Source organism: Falco punctatus, assembly GCF_963210335.1.
Source record: "Falco punctatus genome assembly, chromosome: 12".
Lineage (NCBI taxonomy): Eukaryota > Metazoa > Chordata > Aves > Falconiformes > Falconidae > Falco > Falco punctatus.
In genome coordinates, this window is record NC_137592.1 from 26,145,699 (window position 1) to 26,168,103 (window position 22,405).

General features: G+C 39.7%; 1 protein-coding gene across 3 annotated transcripts in view; it reads left to right on the forward strand.

The window, feature by feature from the left end:
- Positions 1 to 238: 238 nt before the first annotated feature.
- The window catches only part of LYPLAL1 (lysophospholipase like 1), a 45,578-nt gene continuing 23,411 nt past the window's right edge, over positions 239 to 22,405 (forward strand). For 2 of the 3 annotated variants that reach the window (XR_013931500.1, XR_013931501.1), the window contains exons 1-3: positions 239 to 449; positions 5,097 to 5,196; positions 16,169 to 16,338. Coding sequence is in view for 1 of the 3 variants with exons in the window: in XM_080408561.1 (XP_080264687.1) it covers positions 365 to 449; positions 5,097 to 5,196; positions 16,169 to 16,338 (355 nt within the window). In the remaining 2 variants the exon portion in view is untranslated. The remainder of the gene's footprint in view (positions 450 to 5,096; positions 5,197 to 16,168; positions 16,339 to 22,405) is intronic. The other variant, XM_080408561.1, reaches the window with a different exon arrangement.

The window sequence follows — 22,405 nt, forward strand, 5'->3', positions numbered from 1 at the left end:
ATGAGAAGATGAGAGGGTCGACCCCCCCCTTTTACGGTTTGATCCGCGGTTTGCCCACCATACGGCATATCTACATATGGGGTCTATAGAGAGACAGTGTTTTCTATAAATAGGCTTTGGAGACAGGGCACGGCACTGAGCGTGAGCAGCTTGCTGGATTGGGGCTGGGAGCCGCTCCTGAGGGCAGCGGCGCCTGAGGAGAGCGGGCCCAGGGGACCGGGCCGCGGGGCGAGGCGCGGGAGGCGGCCCCGGGGTCCCTCCCGGCCCGGCGGCGGGGCGCTGCGGGCGTAGGGCCGCTCTGCGCCGGCGCGGCGGGCCGCGCTACCGGCAGGGCCGGGCCCGGAGGAGGAGGAGAGCGCTGGGTATGGCGGCGCCGGGCGCGCTGCAGAGGAGCGTGGTGTCCCCCGCGGGCAGGCACACCGCCTCCCTCATCTTCCTGCACGGCTCAGGTGGCTTCTCTCCCCTCCTACCCCGCGGCGGGGCCGGGGCTCGGGGCTTGGCGCCGGGGAAGGGCGCAGGGCGCCGCCCGGGGCAGGCCGGCGGGGCCGGGGTGCCTGCCGCTGCCGCCGCCCCCGCCGGTGCGCAGAGGGGAGGCCGGGGCGACCCCTCGGTGCGCGGCGCTGCGTGAGGCGGTCAGCGGGACGGGCCGGCCGCCACGGCGGCTGCGAGGCGAGGCGAAGGGACGTGAGGGGTCCCTGTCCTTGCGGCTGCAGCCGCCCCGGGGGACGGCGCGGCGCTGGCCGTGGGGAGGAGCCCTCCTTGGGCAGGGGCAGTGCGGCGCTCGGGGCCCTGGGCCCCGGGAGGGTCTGTGGGGCGTGTTTGAGGGCGGTGCCGTTAGAGACCGGCCAGGCTTGCTCTGCCGGGAGCACAGCCCTGTTCCAGAAGACCCCTTTTAATTCCTCTCCTCTGAGGGCGGCCACAAGCGAAGAGTGATTTTCACGATTCAAAAGGCTCCTGGCGTGTTTAGGGTCAGACTGAGAGCACTGTTGTCACCTTTTGAGAGCCGGTGTTAGCAGGCTGGCTGCTCTCAGGAGTGGCCACCACCTGCAGAAGGGGACTGGTCTGAGGGCAGGAGGGGCCTGTGTGCTGTGTTTGTTTGTTTTTCTTAAAAGGTTATTTCTAACTTGCTACATAACAACAACAAAGCCCACACGACTTAAAGAACAACAGTAATACTTGGTCTTTATCAGATCAAGGCCTTGGGAATCAGTTTTGTTGAGCTGTTCACGTGTGTGTGTGGCAAATGCTCAGCTCTTCCAGTGCATTTCTCCTAAGCTGATGCTTCTGTTTAGTTTAACAAAGATGGATATGTTTATTAGTTTCATTTTTATAATTTGCTTTTCTCAAATTCTGTGACTTAAAGAATGAAAGTGAAAGAGTTCCTAAGATGTGTTCAGCCTTCTTGTTAATGCTAATGCTTTAATGCTTGAGGAAATGATTTTCTCTCATGTTGGAGGAGTAAGGGAAGATTATGGTTAGAGGTTGATTCCACATGTGGTTAAAGTACTCTACAATTTTTCGTTTTTGATACAATTTAATTCATAATGTTTGCAGTGGGGAAGTACAAGGATGCTTTTATTTGGTTTTGTTTAGCAGTTCCGCAGAACAAAATTTAAAACAGGAATAGCCACAGTGCTGTTGCTGTGGGCTGGCCTGTAAACCTGAATTGTAAACCTTCTGTAGAGCGCTTATGATGGAAAGTGGCAGTCAAATGGCATGGATCCATTTTGTTCATAATGCTTGCTCCAGACAAATTATAACAAGTGGAGAATGTGAATGCAAAACGGTATAGAAAAATATTAGAAGATTTCTGGTACTGTACATCAAATTTAGGTAGAGGATCCACTTGGTAGCTCAGCAGGGAAGGCAGATGGACATAACAAATGTATAATAATTTTTTAGACTTAAGTTTACAACTTTTCATGTTGCATAGAAGTATTTAGGTTGGAAAATACCTTCTAAGATCAAGTCCAACCGTTACCCTAGCACTGCCAAGTCTACCACTAAACCATGTCCTGAAGCACCACATCTACATGTCTGTTAAATACCTCGAGGGATGGTGACTCAAGCACTTCCCTGGGCAGCCTGTTCCAGTGCTTGACAGCCTCTTTCACCTTTTGTTGAAGAAACTTTTCCTAATATCCAATCAACGTGTTACATGTTAAATTTAAATTTTGTATAGAAATAAATTCAAGCTATATTTGAAAGGAAAATAATTCATATTTTACTTGAGGAAGGGGAAAAGATAATTCTGTCATCAGTCTGTTTCAGGTTTGTAAGCAGACTAAGCAGAACTGTCTGTGCATTGTTTGACATTCTTTAGTAGAGTCCAGGAAAGCATATGATGCCAGAATCTTAAGAACAAACTGAAAGACAAACCTTTCAGAAAGTTGTTTGGTCTTCTTTGGTGTCAAAGTTGCCTCTCATTTCTTCCTCGCCTCCAAATTCTATTCTTACCAAATCAAAATGCATTACCTCTGTATGCAAGTGCTCGCAGCGGCTGCAGAACATTTGGACCATGGGACCTTCTTGACACACAGAAGGTCATAGTTAAATTTTCTCTTTCTTAATGAGTTTTCTATGAATTTTTCATGGACTAAGTAGCTTCCTTAACTGTAAATGTTTCTGCTGATACTGGCAAGGCTTAGGAATTGTGAGTAATAAAAGATGTGATATCAGAATTAATTAATTTAAAAAGAAAGAAGGAAAAACAAAAAAGTAAACATCTATAATGAAAAACAAGAAAGAATTTGAAAAAAAAGAGGATAATATTTAAATCCTTACAAACAGTTAACAAAACATGGCCTTGGGAGAAGGAACAGACACCATAAATATGTCAAGCTGGGGCACAACAAGAAAAGCTCAAGGACAACCAAATGGTTAATGAGACTAAACAGAAAATTACTGGAACTATGTGTAAGCTGTTCTAATTGGCATACTAAAGATCCACCCTTGAGAGCCCACTACTAACAAAGCCCCCTCATTACAGAAGATGCAGGGTTAAAAAAAAACAACACTGTGCTTTTAATGGAGATGAGACTTAGGAGAATCAATGAGAATTAAGTGTGTCTAAACATGATTGTAAACAATTTTTTGAAGTGTATGAAAAGTTATGCTGTGTGTTAAGAGGTGTGTTAACTTTGTGGATTACCACCTATAACCCATCTCTGCGTAAACATGCAACAAACAAATATCTCTTCTCTGTGTGTGGATCGCCTCTTGCATACTGGGTGAAAAACCTAGATTTGGGATAACAGATGTATCCTGCACCATTAAGGAGTTTGTAAAGACCAAAGTCCCAGCATTCAGATAGTTGCTTAGGTTGACCTACCTGAGGGTTGGTCCTGTGCAAGTATTTGCAAAGCCTAGACTTCTGTATTCTAACTGTAAAAAGAGGTGTGTATACGAAAAAAAATGTTTATTCAAGTCTCCTTAAGATGCATCATTCGTAAATTTGGTGATAGAGGAACCATGAAGAAACCCTTCCAGATGAAAAGTGTCTACTAAGAATCAGAAGTTTATTTGGACTTCAGACCATACTACTCACATAAACAAAGTGGTTATGGGAATGTGTTCTGAAGCATCCAGTTACAGATGTAACTTTGGTTTTACTGCTTAACGTAGCACAGAACAAGATTTGTGTCAGTTTTGCAACCCTGTTGCTTATTTGTCACGGAGTATTTGTCAAGCAGAACTTAATTGTTATGCCATTTGGGCTCAAAAGGAAAAATATGCTGCGTTTGTTGCCTTCAATTTTAATTCTGAAGATTCATTAAATGTATGTGTAAATAAAGATAGCTGAATTTTGTTTGAGTGCTAAAGCAAAGACTCATCTTCTCTGTTGGGGAATTACAATCATAACAATAAATCATGTTTATGTGATATTGTTCAGATGAACCCATGTGATGTGGCAGTAAGCCTGGTGTAGGGCAGTGACATTTAATTCTTGTGGTTCAGTGATTTTGTTGAAAAAAATAGGGTGAGTTCTAAAGTCAAACTGATCAACTTGAGAACAAGTAACAGAGAATACTTTTAACTCGGATTAGCACATGAGTTGATAATATGTGGGAGCCCCAACTTCAAACAAGACTAAAGCCCTATGGTAAGAGTTGCAGGAGTGAAGCTCCTGTTTGCTGAATCCCTACCAAATGTTTAGGTTGAACATTACTACATGTTGTATTACTGCCAACTATAAACCATGTTCCTTGATGGTCCAGTTTCTTCAAGCTTAAAGCATTGTTTAACTCTTACTGGAGACTTGTGTGTGCATGCCGTTCAAGAGGGGTGGCAAGTTACGGTTGAGGATACAGTGATGCAGACGTGAGTTCTGGTGTACATATGTGTGCGTGTGTTTGAAAGGAACATGTAGTGTCTGCATAAGAATTCATCCTGTATATCCACGCATAGCACTTCAGGCTGCAGGGATTTGGCTATAATCTGACTTGGTAAGACTAGGAAAAAATGCACAGTCAGATCTCAACAAGCTTTCAAACAGAACTGTGGGACTAAGGTTTTGGAGGAGCCTGCCAGATACTTTAACCCAAACTCATCTCTTGATCACTTTCACAAAACATTGGGAGTGTTTGATGCTTCTCTTAAGCCTGTGTGTAATGTCAGCGTAATTACAATAATGTGAAGATCCTTTTTATTGCTCTTGACTAGGTTTTGAAGTGGGTTAAAATAAAATTCTGTGTTAAAAGTAACTTATCTTTTCTAATGGGAGCAGCAGGTTTTATCTTCCTTCTTAAGATGTTCATCAGTATTTTATATCACTGTTACCAGCAAATAAGGTGAGGTACAAGTAAGAGGTAAGGCCTTGTGCCTGATTAGGATGTGCTTAAGCCATTGGATGTAGTAAAGCATTTATTAAACTTAATGCTGTGGGACCTTTAAAGTAGTCTGTTTCTAGGAAGTTTTGAGTCCATCTTCATTGGGAAGGGTGTTAAGGTTTTCTAGAAAGTTCTCTTCTAGTATTTTGGAGGATTAACACTGTGATTTGGAAATCAGGTCAGTCTCATGTAAATATATTTGACATTGTCTAGTTTTCTTGCTAAATGCACAGAATAATTCTTGTTGTACTCTTTTCTGTGATACAGGTGATACTGGCCAAGGAGCAAGAGCATGGATAAAACAAATTTTGAATCAAGACATGGCTTTCCAACATATAAAAGTAATTTACCCAACGGCTCCTGCCAGGTATTGTTTAATATATTTTAACTGTAGGATTAAATTTCTCTATTCCAGTACTGTAAAATATGCTTGTGAGTATTGGTACAGACTGTTGTAACACTTCCTTCTTCTTTTTCATGTATGTGCTTTTTGGCAAAACTGAAGCTCAGCAGTGCATTGCTGCCCAGGTGCTATGATTTTAGGTCGTTAAGATTCTAAATGGTTAAGATTTTGTAGAAGTCACAGTCTCTAACTCAATTTCAGGTATTGTCCTCATAGTGTCTTTCCATCTCCTTGATATAAATAGAAGAAGATACTCCAACGTGTGTTGTAATGGCATTACAGAGCCATGTTCTGGATCACAGTCTGACTTACATTAACATCCATAAATTATTAACCACTAAACTATTCTTTTGTATTTAATGCCAGGTTTCAGTTCTGAAGGTGGTAGGTCTTTTTGGCAAGTGGGATGTGAAAGATCTTCAGCTGCTGGAGAAAGGACCGGGAGTTTAAAATTACACATTTCTTCTACTTTTAATCCTGACCCAACTGTTTCAAAGAGAATTTAGTTCAACTTTTGCTGTAGGAACAGTTCTTATTAAGTGGCACTTGTATGTCCAGTGGTAGACTGGAAATACAGATAAAAATGCTTACCCCTGGGAATCGGAAAGTTAATGAGGTCAAACGTAAAGGCTAAAAATTGGACACCTACCTCCATATTAGCTGTTTAAAGACATGGCCTTATATTTCAGAGATGTTTGATTTTTCTTACTATAAATTCATTTTTAAGGTGTCTGTGGCTCTATGTTAGGAAAATGTTTCCTTGAAAGGTAATGGGGCTTAAGTTTCTCTCTGAATTTGTGCGTAAGTGTGGATGCATGCTGAAAGGAGAAGGAAATTGTGACATTCTACACAGACTTTCGAGGTACAGAGGTTTGAAAGTCAGAAGAAATTTCTTGGAGGGTATAAACGAGTATAATAGCAGATTTTGTCTGGCACTCACTACACTTTCCTTGACCATGTATTTTTATGATCTACTTAGGCAGGAAAAGCAATTGAGAGATTGCAGTGTGAATGTAGTCACTGTGTTCCAGAAAAATCAAGCCTGTGAGTGGAAGTCTTTGAAGCAGTGTGGTTTGTGTTAGGTAGGGAATGTGATTTTCTGTAAATAACGTGATCGTTACTTTATTGATGACAGGCTAAAGTAATGCTAGAGTTATCAGTGGCACATGACATATAGTGATGGGCCCCATTTCTTTCCTGTCAATACAGCAGGTACTGGAGAAATGCAGGAAGTTTTGTTTCCCTATGAAATGATTTTTCTTCATGTTACCAGAACACCTCAGACCACATCTGTTAGGCCAGTGCTTTGCTTTTCCATTTCACTGCATTTCTGGGGTCCAGTCCTTCTCTTATTTATTTTGGTTTCTTTGGATAACTACAGATGTAAACTATGTATAAATGATTAACCAGGAAGATCTCCTGACTCAAGTGAGTGGCTTTTGTGGGTAATTTGTTTATATCTTAAGACTTTGGATTTAAATACTTTGGTAAACAAATGGGAAGAAAGGTAGTGTTGTACTTAAAAGATGTGAATAAACAGTTCCATACTCTTTCTTTTTTAAGTTGGGGTTGCTCTTGTTCTTCACTAGAGCAGATAGAGGTCATGTATGAGGTGATTCTGAAGTGATTTTTAGCAAAACTGTGAAAAGCTGTATATTCGAGGAACAAAAAATACCCACACTGTTTGTCTTTGACTGGCAATATGAAGTACGTTGGGAGTATTAGTGTACAGCCCTCTGCTGATAAGCACCATTAGCTGACATAGTGAAATAAAACAGATGCCCTTAACTACAATAATGTTTGCCACTGTTTGCAGCAATGTTGGAGTGAAGTTTGTGAAGATATGTGTTATTGATTGAAACAGAAATAACAAGCCTTTACAGATCCATTTCATGTTGTTTTGGTATTCAAGTCCAAAACACGCTATGCTTTTTGACACTTTTGTAATGGTTGCTCTCCTTTCTTCCACAGAAAGGAAAAACGGGGCCTAGAACATCCAGGCTTGAATGGCAGACATTAAAATAGCTGTATCTGCATTAGGAACTTGAATATATGGTCTGATTTTGTGTGTGTGTATGTTTTGATAAGAATTCCAAATGCTTCTGGCACCAGCAGGGAAATTCAGCGTCCTTGATAATGAGACCTATAGATATACAGTTATGAGTGTGCAGATATGATGAAGAAGTTTCTGATCCAGTCTTTAATTGCGCAGAGACAGAGCGATATGCTGGTGGAAAGCTACACTGATGTGAGTGAGAGACTCTGTGGGTGGCACAACCTGCCACTGCATTGTCAATTATAGGAGCAGAGTGCAAAAGCTTGCCAGCAGGTTTTTACACTGATGATGAAATCAAAGAAAAGCCTGAAGTTAGGCAAGACCATACTAGGATTGCTTGGCTAATGTGCTCTTCTGGCATAATACTGTTCATGTGGATGTAGTTCATACTTTATAAACTCCTGTCTTTTCCAGCATAACTTACCACATACACATTGAATGCTTTCTGTCAAAGTAGTTATGCCAGTAAAAGCAGGTTTGATGATATAACTGCAACACTAGAGGCTTTGGCAGGATAAACTGCAGGTCAGGAATACCTCTTCACTTTTTTGATGGATATAATTCTGCTGATAGATAGATCTATAGATTTGGTCTTGTACATTCTTCACCTGTCTTGCAGTTCTGTAAAGCAGTGGGATTCACATTTTTCAACAAATTAAACTTTTTTTTTTTTTTTTTTTTTTTTTTTTTTTTTGTGGAGGATGCTTGGGGTTTCTCTTTATGTTTTGTTTAGATTTTATCCCAGGCACTGAAGCATACATATTTTTCGTTTACTACAACATCAGGGGTTCAGACGTGTTTTGACTGAAGAGTCAATATGTTTGAAAATTATTTTGGAAAAACAGCCCAGCATATAACCTAGAAGAATGTTCAAACATATTCACTGACTTCGTTAGCATTGATTTTGGCAAACACTTGAGAGGATACTTCCATTTTAAAGGTAAAAGCATTAGAACACTACTGGACTACTTTTATAAAACTATTTTTTACTGTTCTCTAGGTTTCTGTAAAAAGTTACACTTTTTTTTTTAAAAAAAGACTTATTTTCTTTAATCATTTTTGTAATGTGCAGGGTCTATGTAGAGAATGATCACCAGATGTCCCCTGGACAGGTAAAATATTTGCAACACTTTCTCACACTTGCCCCCATCACTTTGGATGGTCCTGTGAGTCTCATGTTTGGTTTTCCTGAGCAAAAATAACAGAATGTAGATAGTACGATTTACTATTAAAAAAAAAGGAAAAACTTGCAAACTTTCTCATTAAAATGCTTATGGTAAAAAGCATGCTTAGATGAAAAAGGAAAAAATATGTGGATTTGAAGTCTCAGCGTGATGTAGTGAGAGTAGTGAACACTGAATTTGGAATATGTTTGGAAGTTCATGTAGCTGGGGCATGCACATTTTTTTACAAGTAAAACCTTTTGACATTTCTTAGAGAGGTTTTGTTTTTTCTCTGTAATGTAGGCAACTGGAATACTAAAAAATGAGTAGAGAACTTGTTTTAATAGGTTGTTCTTTTAACTTCACCTTTAAGATCGGTGCTTCTGTACATCGATTAAACTTGTTAAACACAGCAGAATTCTATTTCCTCTCCCTTTTAATGCTGATGTATATCTTTAATTAAAAATAAGAAGCTCAAATTGTAGCCCTAGAAGCTGATGCAATCCCTAAAGCCACGTCTACAGTAATAGTTTTAAAGGAAAGTGTTTCCTTTTTCCTTTTTTATTTGGGTCAGGATGGCTGCAGCTTTAAATACTGTTTCAGCTGCTACAACTGTGACTTAAACATTAGGTTTCTATTGAGTGTCTAAATCAGAACTGAATACCACCCAATTTAACCTCCTTTTTTTTTTTTTTTTTTTAATAGAAAGCGATAGTTTAAATTGGCATTGCAGGAGCTAACGTGGTAAAGTTAAAACCATTTAGGCTCCACTTATTTTAATAAGTATACCTTACCTTCTATAATTCCCTTAAAAAATCTAGGTCAAAGATTCTTTGCGTTGTCTAGCATTCCATTCTGACAGTCTTCCTCTTCTGCAAGTCAGAAAGTAAACTATAAATACTTCTTGGGCTATTTTGTGGATCTTTTTGACATTCACTCAACACATCTTTCTGTGGCCAATAAGTCTCTATGCAGAGTTTGTTGTCTAGTTGGGTTTTTTTCCCAATTTACTCTAATTTCGCTTGTCTCTAAGTAAGTGGCTGGTAAGGACTGCTCAGCATTATATGGCCTGGTACTCCATCCTTTCACCTAAGTTCACATCTTTGCTCAGCATATGGGTGGAAATGAGTTTCATCTCATCGTAGTCCCCATTTGGCTATATTGCAAAACCACCAGACAGTTTGGCACCATGCAGCTACATTGGCAGTCTCTACTTGTGAGAGGCCCAGGACGGGAAAAGCAGCAGGGGTACTGCAGGTCAGACTGGAGATGGATTGGTGGAGCTGTGTAGGGGAGCGTGCATGGTGCCTATCATACTATTTTTGGCTCAAGCGAATGTTATTAATCCTTCACATTTGTAAGCCCTAACCTCATTCATAAATTTCACACAAAGAAGTCTTTTTAGAGGTGAACGTTTGAAGGACAAATCGAAAGGGTTTTGGTTGGTGTCATGGGGTGGTTCTTTCATCTCCTTTTGTAAGTAGAAATTTAACATATTTGCATAATAATGATGGAAGCATGCTTGAATGAACTTCATATTTTCCTTTTACTTTTCCTCTTGCATTAGGTGAGGAAAACATGAATATGCATACATGTAAGGGTTACATCATATTCTAAATAACTTGTGGAATGCAATAAACAGTTGTCAGAGATACTTCAGTCGTGCTTGGGGAAAACAAAGTAGAACATAATGGCAGTAATCTTGGATTTCTGATCCCATTAACTACATCATGCTCTTAGACATCTTTCCTCTTGTTTTACTTCTCTCAACTGTTTTCCAGGACAGAATTGGAGACAGTGGTTTTTATATGGCTATTCCAGCAAGCAGTTGGGCGTTCTGAGTTGTGTCGTTCTGTGCTCTCGCTTTGCTGTCTTTTTTTTTTTTTTTTTGGGGGGGTGGGGTGGGGTGTTTACCTACTGTCATTCATCCATCCTCAGTGTTGTTTGCCATCACTGTGTGAAAGATACCACTTTGAATCCCAGAGTGTCTTACAAACCCCATAATGGAGAACTGATTCAGATTGGACCCTGGTTTGCCTCTTGCCACTTACCTTCAGTGAATTCATAAAGCAGCCACTATTAGCTGGTTGCTGAGGAACTGGAAGTGTGCAGAAAAGGTCATTTATGGTCTTCTCAATCATAACAATAGTGCTATTTCTACGATTAGTACAAATCCCCACAATTTACATTCATGCACACCCCTAAAAAAACCCAATACCAACCCAACAAAGAAACTGGAGCAAACGCAGAATTTGTCCTGCTGAGTCTTGTTTTGGCTTCTATTGCGCTTCCTTGTCCCAAGTAACAGAAACTATCCATGTAGTATTTCTTCAGGTAACCATTCTGCACCAGCTCAGTTAGCTGTCATTTCACACAATATACATCCAGAACAACTATCAAAAGCATTTGTATGTGGTTGTGTGAACAGGCACGGCCTTTTCTCCGGAACAGCCAAAATTGCTCCTCATGGAAATGACTCTTGCCTTCATTTTTTTAATTTTAAGTGTACTTCCAATTTTAAGCTGTTTGAATTTGCATCTTATGTTTTGTTACCATATTGCAAAACTTCATTGTTAAGGTATGTTGAACATCAGTTTTAACATAAGATATAACTTGCACTAGAGCTTTGAATTGCACTTCTGATTTGAATAGCTGGATTCTCTGCCTTCCCTCCTTTTTCTTTTAACATTTTCTGGTTCAAGCAGACAGTGAGAATTAAAAAGCAGAATTATGAACTAGATTTTCTGTTGCAGTGTACTAGTATCAGCAGTGAGAATATGCTAGGAGAGAATTTGTCACAGGGGAGTAACTTTGCTTTCATTGGAAAAACCTCCCATCAGCTGTAAGGGAGTCAAGCTTTGCTTCTAGAATCGTAGAACGGTTTGGGTTGGAAGGGACCCTTAAAGGCCATCTAGTCCACCGCCCCTGCAGTAAGCAGGGACGTCTTCAGCTAGGTCAGGTTGCTTAGAGCCTCCATCCAATGTGACCTTGAATGTTCCCAGGAATGGGGCATCTACTACTTCTCTGGGCAACCTTCCAACTGTTCCAATGTTTCACTACCCTCATTGGAAAAAATGTCTGCCTTATACCTAGTCTAAGTCTACCCTTTTTTAGTTTAAAATTATTGCCTCTTGTCCTATCGCAACAGGGCGTGATAAAAAGTTTGTCCCCATGTTATAGTCCCCCTGTAAATAGTGAAAGGCCGTGATAACGTCTCCGCAGAGTCTTTTCTCCTCCAGTGTGAACAAGCCCAACTCTCTCAGCCTGTCTTCATAGGAGAGGTGTTCCATCCCTCTGATCGTTTTCATGGCCGCCCTCTGGACCTGCTTGAACAGGTCCATGTCCTTCCAGTGCTGAGGGTTCCAGAGCTGAACGCAGTACTCCAGGTGGGGTCTGACCAGAGTGGAGTAAAGCAGAGCTTAAGCAGTCCAGCAGCGTGCTCTGTAGATTTCCTCAAAGGGATACGTAGTCTTCCAAAAGATGATGTTAGACTGTCTCATGTGACTTTGTGCCTCCTGAGAGGAGATGGGTTTGGGAAGGAAGCAAAAGTGAGAATTTAAAAAAATGTGATCTTTCTTTCTTTGAATTTTGAAGCCTAACTTCACTATAAATTCTGAGTTCTGTCTGACATCTCAGGAAGTTCTGTCTGGAACTTAAAGAAAGCTGTAAGCCAGCTCCAGTGGTCTGGGGTTTATGCGACTGCGTTAGCAGGGTGATCACAGTGCTGAATGTGAAGGCAGCGATACCATTGTGCATCAGGAGAAATTGCTGGGGAAAGAATATTTACTATTTATCAATGTGCTGTCTGCTACTCTTATGTTTCTTATTTAAAGCAGCTAGCAATGCTTACTTGTCTTTTAACTTAAACGTTGCACAAGGACAGTGATTTATTGGATAATGAACAAAAACACCTGTAGTTTTATGTGAATTGCTATGCTAATAGCATCATTCTGGAGGCAGAATTTGGCGCGGCTTTAGATCTGAATTTGAACCTTGTGTAGCATCATTTGTTTGCTCTCCACTTCTGTTACGAGAATGTCAAACTATTTAGCACAATTCTAAATGTGATTAAGGTCTAGAGTATTTAATATGTGCTCACAGAAAGTGGAAGAAGATAGTGTTGTTGCTTCCTGCTTTCATGATATTTTCATCATTAGTACATAACTCACATTGGCAGAAGCTACCCTATCTTGAGTTTGTGAAAACTTGTGTGATCCATATTACTTTGAGACTTTGCAGTGAAATCAAGAGTGAAAACTATTTCTACTTGAACATGTTTAAAAGACTGAAAGATTGATAAAAACTGACAAGAGAGATTACAGGATGTATTTTCCTTTTAAGACATTCAAATATTAAGTGTGTAGGATCTTCTTGAAACTGCTGTCTCATGCAAGAAGTGTATGTGTGAGAAAACAATTGTAGATCAATGCACACCCTTAAAAAGTAAAACCTATAATCAGAAAACATGATCTAGAGTGATTTGAGGATGTTGGGAAGCATTTTAAAGATTCTTTTCCTCAGGGTGCTTGCAGTTTCTTAAACGCTCTGTGATTTTAGCCATGCCTCCATTATGTCATCTTTTCTCTCTATTTTCGTATGTTAAGATTTAGTTGAATTTTTAGGAAATAGTGTTTCAAATGTCTATTAAAAATGTGTTCAAGTTTGAAAGTCAGGTGTACCCAGAAGAGAGGGTTCTTGGTTCTTCTTTTCTTACATAGATTTGAATCTTGTGTGCTCCAAAGCAAGCAAAACATACACACTCCCACCATTAAACGAGCAACAACAAAAAATAAACAAAAAACCCCACGCAACTTGAGCGGCTATGTATTTTCATTCCAAGTTTCAACCACACGTGTTTTAGAGACACAGAGCTTTATTTTTTTATTTATTTTTTTTTAATCACTTAAAAAAGAATATAAAGAAAGCAAGATACAGAGGAAGAAAACATCAGGACTAATGTTACAAATTTTGATTAAACATGGGAAAGCAAAAAATCCAAATTTAAAGCTGACCATTTGGTCTGATGCTGTCCTTAACTGACCGTGCTGGTCTTACTGGATGGGGTTTTCACTCCACTTTATACTTCTTGCTTTTGTGTATTTCAGTCCAGCCTCTCGTGTCACTGTAATATAGGGATTTTTCTATTATTTTTTTCTTTTGTGGTTTAATTGTATGAAAAAATTTTGTGCTGTATTCTTGGATCTGTACAGATGGTTCTATGCCAAACATATTTGTTTACCATGGTAATGTCTGAGTTGTAGTGTGCCAGCTAATAAAGGGATTTATTTAAGGAACAAGGTGAATGACTAAAACAGATGTGCCAGTTGGGTGAACCATTAAAAGAATCTTACTTCTCAGCTTTATGTAAAGGTTATTTTTAATGCATTTCTGAGAAATTAAGAGTGGTTGCAAAGATGTTTTTGAGACAGCTAAAAGCATCTTGTCTATTTGCTTGAGGATCTTTTCCTGTGGGCTATTGACACATTAGTCTTTCATCTGTCTTATTGAAGAATTTGCAAAGACAAAAGTTAAAAGTCCTGATTTTCATCATCTGATCAAGTATTACAATCTCATAATGGATTTCTTCCTTTTTATAAATTGTTTGATTCTGTCTTTCAGTTGTGGGAAAATCTGTTTTTATATTTCTGTAATGTAAATGCAAATTTCTGTGATGTAATACAAATATGTATCTTCATTCCATGGAAATCCCAGGTGAACCTGTTGTAATAATACTAAGACCTTATGCATGTTTTCTCACACAAATGTAAGTTACTCTGGTTTTACTAGAAAATTAAGCACTCTGGCTGCTAAGCATTTTAACCAGGATTGATGTGAAAGTGTTTGAGAGAGAAGCTAAAACTGAATTAAATGCTGTTTGCCCCAGCGCTTAGTCTGTTGTACATCACATTGTCCAAGTGACTTCCAAAAACTCCACTGATTCCGCTGTTGTTGATATTTTTGACTGGAACGTCTCCTCTTAAAAAATTACTTTTGTGAATGAGAGATCTGTAATTTTGTTTCTTAGGTATTGATCAATTCACTTGGGAAGAATCCTGGAGACAGTGGTAATACTAAAGAGAAGTTAAAAAAAAAGAAGGCATTTTAATGACATTTTTAAAATTTGGCTTCTTGCATGTACAAAATATTTCTACTGAATTTCCTTTAATTTAGGAGTTACCTTTTTCTGTTTTAAAGACAAGGGCTAACTTGAAAGAAACCTGTTAATTCGGGTGCTTAAGTATATGATTTGTTTGGAATTAAGCAAATCAGGGGCTACTTAAGGCACACACTGTATACACTGACATATTTGTATGTCATTTTGAGTAACAGTAGATTTTAGGTGCTCCTTCCATCAAAAGGATGAAGCAGTGTAGTCTGCCTGTAACCATCTGTTGCTGTTTGCTGCCTCGTTCTTCAGATTTGGCTTGCCAGCTTTTCAGTCATGGACTTTATTTCATGATCATGGCACCAGGCAGAAGAAATTCTGTGTTTTCGTATGTGACTCGTGTCTGAGCAATGCAAATAGTATACTGCCTTTTGTATGTGTGTAGTGGTGGCAGTATTTCTGCTTTAGAAATAGCCATTTACATATGTGAAGCCTCTCTGGTATTAATAATGGCAGAATTTGTTCCTTCATTAAGAACAATTAAAATAGTGGCTTTCTCTTTTTAGGCTAGTTGTGGTTTTATTTAATCCTAGTACTGAAAAAAAATCCAGAGAGAGCACAGAAGTCAATGTTAGTGTTTTCAGTGGGTTCCCATCCAGACAAATTTATCAAGGGCTGTCTGTAGGCAGTGATTGTCATCTGATCTGAGCTCATCTGAGTTTAAGTAAAAATGAAAAATTTTCTCCCTGATTAAACATTGCCATTAAGGATTTTAGGGGGCTTGGTTCTGAGGTGAAGCATTGATCTCATAGCAGTATGTTTGGTATTAAATTTTAGAGCCATTGCAAGGCAATTAGATCACCTTTCTTGGGATTTCAGGGCTCTGTTCATCATATTTATTTAAAAACAAAGAAAAGGCTCCTTTGAATTGTAGCTTCCTTGATTATCTGAGGTTTGGGCAACGTGTTATTAAAGCCCTTAAAATACTAATCTGACAACACAGTGTTACGGTGGAGTATCATGTTTCTGATCTGTGCACCAATCCAATAAGCACGTGGCATTTCTTCATGTTATTTTTATGAAGATACCTGCCCTATTAAGGTGAGGATGGCTGTATTTATTTAAGAAAAAGAAAAATCAACAGAAGGAAGAAGTTTTTGTAAACACCTAGTGGTTCATAATACCTGTCTCCTGTCAATTTTGACAACAAGACAACTGAATCGCATAAAGCTAGCTCCTACAAAGGTGTCTTGTTTAGCAGTTATTCAGTTTGTCCTATTCCAAGGTGGATTTCAACTTTACCTTTGTTTGGGATTAGGAACTTCTTCACAGGGTTAAGAATTAAAAAAGTTTAGCTGAGCTGACCAACCTTGACACTGACTGAAACTTGCATTTTACATAGCTTAAAAATGCTGTCTTAGTTCTTGAAGGACCACATTTTGAATGCAAAGAAGTGCAATGTGACTGGATGTAAATTGAGTTAGATCTGAAGGAGGTTCCTTCTCTCCATTGCTGGAGAGAGACTGAATTGTCTTTATGTATCACGTACACTGAAGGCTTGTGATGTTATGCTTGGTTAATCATTTGTTTTCTTTTCTTCCACCATTCCAGGCCGTATACACCTATGAAAGGAGCCTTTTCCACTGTGTGGTTTGACAGATATAAGATCTCTAATGACTGTCCAGAGCACATTGAAAGTATTGATTCTATGTGCCGGGGACTTACAGACTTGATCAACGATGAGATTAGAAATGGTATTGCAAAGAACAGGATACTAATAGGTAAGAGAGTTTTATTTTTAATGTGTTTATTTTAATGGGTTTTAATTGTTAAGAGATCATCTACTTTGAATTTACTTCATCCTGAAAGCTCATGAGCATGTCTTGCAACTTCTGAACAGCCTCTTCAGCAGCCAATCCTCAAGAATATTGAATCATTATTTAAACCTGTAACAAGTGGGGAATGTGGCTAACTGTAAGCAGTGTCCTCAAAAATGTAACTTAAAACTGGTTTTATTGTAAATAGTCATTTGTACCTTACCCGTTATTTAAAATACGGAGTGGGCAGTGATTTATTAGAAATGGTAAAAATATGTACTTCTTACTTTTAGCCCTCTCCAAGGATGGAAGCGTATACTTTCCCAAAATGACTTGTATTTTGGAGAGGAGGTAGAGCATCTAAACAATCATGAGCTTTTCCTTTCTGCTCTGGTCATTTTGGATTAAGTTCATTTGTGGGGAAAAAATCTGCATGTTGCACATCACTACAGATTAACACCTGATAACAAATGAAGTATTAGCCATCATAGTTCATATGTGTCCATCTTTCTGTTCCTCTTAATTTCCACAAATTTCCAGTAATTTTCACAGTACTACTGTGGAATAGATAGTGGGGATATTGAGGCACGGGAGTCAAGGGCAATGGAGTAGCCTGGAGAGGCTACAGAGAATTTACAAGTTCTTGGCTCCGTGTCCCGTCCCTAGACCACAAACTGTTTCAGGTTGGGGAAAAAACTCTTTAACGTGGGAACTTACAAATTTATGGCCAACTGAGTCATGCCATCAAAATCCTGCATGGTGGAGCCACTACCATTCAGCCCGCATTTTTTCTTGGTCCAGCTCCATGTTGCTCTTTGAAGGCCTCTGTTTACTTTCTCTTTTTGGCTCATTGCCCTGGCTGCAGAATGCATTGTTTTGGATGGCTGTCAGCATAGTCTCTTTGATTTGTCTTTCCTGTGTTATACCTGCTGGCTTGGAACAGCTGAAGAAGCGCAGGTGCTTTTCTGTAGAGCGAGCTGGGAGATGTTCTGTGTACAAATCCACTTTACTACTAGGCTTTTTTCCTTTCTCTGGAGCCTTCAAAATTAAAAATAGTGAGACTGCAGAGTATGAAAGTTGTTTTACAAGTCATAAGCAGAGTAAGGAAGTTGGTATGCGCCGATTGTTTCAGCCTGTAGATTCTTTGGAAGTCCCCATCTGTGTGTTTGCATTCCTCATCTGTAAATCAGAAATAATTGCACTTATTTTCTCACTCTTGGGAGCTTTGATTTCAGGCTTCTAGAGTAAGGCACTGTTTCCTTGCCTCTGCAACAGAGACTCGATGTATACATCTTCACAGTTCAATCTGATATTGGTGCAACAATCAAAATAAAGCAGGCCTGAATTGGCTCCATCCAAAGTTCAGACGGGGACCCATCTGGATGCATAAGAAATTCACTAGTGGAAAAAGAATAGTGTCATTTATGGCTGCACGAGATTGTGTTCTTCCATTTGAACTCTGTACCTTCTCTGCAGTGGTTTTTATGATTAACCAGTGTTGATGCAGTGGAGAATGAAGCTTAGAGATCCTGTAAGGTTTGTGTGCATAAAGGGGAGATTTAGTATCATTCTGAGTCAGCCCAGTGTGACATTCTTAGTTGTTTTAGATGGGACTTTGTGCAAATAATTGCCTGTCTTCTGGCATTCTTAAGGAAATTAGGCATTTTGTAAAGGCACCTGACAGCTTTATAGCATTTTCGATCAAAAGAGAATACGAGGCCAAGGTTTGGTTATGAAGGTATAGTCAGTATGTCTGCACCAAACTGTAACGTCAAGTGGAAAAGGAGAAACGGGTGGCCTGAAATTTTCCGAGTTTGGGCAAGATTGGTGTACAGGAGATAATGGAAGATATGGTCACTTGCTTAGAATGCCAAAGAACTAAGTCCTGTCAGATCTTTTCAGATTTCTCTTTGAAAAAGTCAGGAATATCCATTCGGTACAAGAAGAGGAGGCTCGAGGTAACAGGTGGGGAGCAGACAGTGGATTTGTGGCTGCTGGTACCGTACAGGTGGAGGCGGCAGCCTTCTTGAGGTGAAGAGAAAAATAAGACAATTATAGCAGAAGATATGAAGGTGAAATTTTGCTATGGATATTTTGTCAGTGCATTCAGTGATGTTGAGTCATATTGAAGATCCAGAATGGGAATGCTGGTATGTGTCTTATTATGGAAAGCAGAGACAAAATAGTTGAGAGAAGAGACTGGAGGGCTTGGGGTTCTGTGAAGAGCAGTGGGGGCCTTTTCGAGTAGGTCACAGAAGCCAGGAGAGCAAAGCAGTTGCATGAAGAGGTAGTTACAAGGAATGACACGGTTGTTAAAGGGTTAAGGAGAACTGGGTTATGGGACTGTCTGTTTTGTAATGAGTGGGAGTTTTAATGAGTGGAAAGAAAACAAAATGAGTATGAGGAGGGTAAAAAGGTTGAAGGTTATGGTTTTTTATGGAAGAGCGGACTAGAAATTACAGGCTGAGGATGAGTGTCAGATATTGTTAGATGAGGGTGAGCAAGGTGTTAGGCAAGCAGGAAGGTGGGCAGCTGCTGACAGCTCAGAGGTGTGGGGCAAGAAGGCAGGGTCTGAGGGAGCACTATGCAAAGGAGAGCGAGTGGGAAGAGAGGGGAAGCAGAAGCAGGCTCTCAGCAGTGGAAAATGAGGCCAGCACCTGGTGTTCTGGGGGATGATTCTCCCGGAGCCATTCAAAATTTCCACAAGGCTCAAGATTGTGGGTACAGTAAGATCATTTGTTCTGAAATAAATTATAGCCTGTGCTGTTTGTTTCGGTAGCACAGTTTGCTCTGAAATCCACAAGTGGCTGCTTGTAGGGCAGAACTCTAAAGCTGAGGACGGAGTCCACATTGTGCAATGCCACTTCTCTTTTTCCATATCAAGGAAAATACTTGTTTTTAACAGCTGCTCAATGTATCTACTTCTAAAGAATTCAATTACTTAATTTACTCAAGGTAAATAGTGTCTTATTATTAAAACCTCCGTATCAATTCAGTGTAACAAGCAGTACACGGTAGTACATGGCTCACCTACCCATTCCTATTTCCTGACAATTTCATGAGTTGCTTTCCTATTAATACAGAAGTTGTTTGAAAGAAGTAAACTTCTGGTTCATTAAGGTTTATTTCCCCTGACCTTGGAAGAGGAAGGAAGGGAAAGTGACTGCAGTATATAATTATTCAAAAATAATTATATCATCCCCAGAATTTGATAATGGAAGTCACTTTTTAGCCAAACATTCTTTTTGAGTTACTCTTGCTGGTCTTCCTGGCAAAAGCACTTGCAAATAATCCTGTAAAGAGCTTTATATTGACTTTGGAGGTAAAAGAGGATGATAAAATTAGTCACATTCTGACACTTGGAGCCTTGATAGTATCCCTCCTTAAAAACTAGATGTATTCTTTCTTTTTAAATGCTTGAATTCATTGCTAAATTAGCTAAGCAAGCAAATAACCAGAGTTTGAAATGTGGGACAATCAGTTCTTTTTCTATTTAAAGCTGGAGTTGGTTTTTCAGGTGGTGGTGGTTTTGCTTTGTTTTGTTTTCTCGGGTTTGTTTGGGTTTGTTTGTTTTTTTTAAACTGCTTCCATAGTGATAGTGCATTATAAAGTAACTTCCCTTCAGTGGAAAATGTCAAAGATTTCAACAGTCCTATTCAATAATATGTTAGAAGCTCTTGAAAGAAATGGCCACTCTCACATTTGGAGCATTCTGATAGTGCTTGCTTTATGTCCTGGTTTTGGCTGGGATAGAGTTAATTTTCTTCTTAGTAGCTGGTGCAGTGCTGTGTTTTGGATTTGATGTGACAACAATGTTGATAACACACTGATGTTTTTAGTTGTTGGCAGGTAATGTTTATTCTAAGTCAAGGACTTTTTAGTTTCTCAGGCCTTGGCAGCAAAAAGGTTGGAGGGGATGCAGCTAGGACAGCTGACCTGAACTTCCCAAAGAGATGTTCCGTACCATGGGACATCACGCTGGGTATAGACACCGGGGGCATTGGCCAGGGCCTGCTGGTTCTTGCTCAGGGACTGGCTGGGCATCAGGCAGCAGGTGTGAGCAATTGTATTGTGCATCATTTGTTTTTCTTTTCTCCCTTCCCTTTGGATTTCATTCCTCTCCCATTCTTCCTCCTTTCCATGGTAACTGTTAAGGTTATTATTATTGTTGGTTTTGTTTTATTTCAGTAATTAAATTGTTGTTAACACCTGAGTTTTACATTCCTTTCAGATTCTTCTCGCCATCCTCTGGGTGAGGTGGGAGTGAGCGAGAGACTGCAGGTACTTAGGTATCAGCTGGGGTTAAACCACAACACTTCAGTTAACTACACTTTAGTGAAAGGCAATCTTTTTTTGTTCTCTTTTTTGTTCTTAATTTAGTGCTACTTTCTTACTTCTACAGGTCACTTTTTTGTGTAGTGCAGAAATGCTGATCCAAGCCTGTTGGCCTCGCCACCTGTAGTCACTTGTGTAGGCAGCCAGTGAAAATAAACTTTCCATAACAGTCTTGTAGATTTGACTACATGCCAAAAAACACATGCATGATTCCTGACCCCTTGTACTGTAACAATAACACAAGACACACAACCACTTTTTGTTTATTGCTAGACTTCTTACATTGCTACTGAACCGTGGTGGAAGTAACATGAAAGTTCTGTGCTTCTTGTAAATATTAGCATTTCCATCTCTCTCAGTGTGTGTGAGAATGGGATGGGGAGAGACTGTCTTGGCTTTGACATCGCAGAGAAAGAGGATTCTGTAAATATGGGAAGATAAATCAACGGTAAATAGTTAAAATGTTGGGCAAACTACATCACCTACAATCTTGGTATTTGATGTCTTTGGCTTCGAAGCCTTTTGCTGTTACTCTTATTCTCTTATCTTGTTAATCTTGTATCTTCTGTCTTTTTTAGGAAAATGTCTTTCATTTAAAGGCACTTGCTGCCTTGCTGTCACAGGGTAAAATCATGGGTTTATGTTGCCATTTGTCACTGCAATTCAAATGAGATTTCTCTTTCTGTACCACCCATTACGTGGCTTTGTGGTTTATCTAAACTATGCTTATGAGATGCTGGGCTCAAACCAGTACCGTTAGTCCATCTTCCCGACAATACCAGCAAACATTTCATTAAATTCCAGTGCATCAGTGTAAATTTGCATTGCATTTGTACTTCAGGGCAAATGTTTGCTCCCCTTGTTTGTTTGCATCTGAACTGGCCATTTATCTCTTTTGTCTCGCTACTACTCCTTTTACCTCCTGATATGCAGGCAATAAACACTGACAAATGAATGTTTGTTTCCTTCATAAATTGTTCAGTAGGAGGTAAAAATGCTAATAATTTTAATCAGTAGGATCCACCACTTGTCACTTTGTTTCCCAGCTCTTGACGGTGACTGTACTAATGTATCTAGAAATGAGAGTCTTGCAAAGGTGGCATGTTCTCAGTTTCAGTCTGCATGGTGAATGACAGACTTAGCAAATGATAGTGAAGATTTGGAGTAATGAAGGCATACAGCAGTAAAACCAAAAGTAATTTAATGATGTTGTTGTCATCACATATTATCATCAGATAATGGCTTTGGGAAAAAAAGAATTATAAAGTGAATTGGATTCTGATCTCTTCAGCCTTAGTAGAAACTCTGTTGAAAACATATGCTTACTCATCTCCAATAAATGCCTGGATTCAGTGGAGAAGTAAATGGATGTATGGGCTTTTAAATGCTTGAGAGTCATGTGTAGACATGCCACAGAGTGCACGTTAATGTGTTCTTTCTTCACAGTCGTGCCTACAGATTCATAGACGAGTGAGGATTAGCAACATTTGCTAATCCATCTTTATGTGTCAGTGCAGGTTCAGCTCTAATTAGGCAAACCCTTACCTTTGCTTTTCTGAATACTTCTAAAAGACCTCTATTAATGGCAGGTTCACAACTTTCCAAGGCAACCTGTTCCTGTGCTTCACTATTCTTTGCTTTAGAGAGTCTAGTTTCTAGTTTCTTCTCTGTGATGCAGTTTAAAATCATGAATACC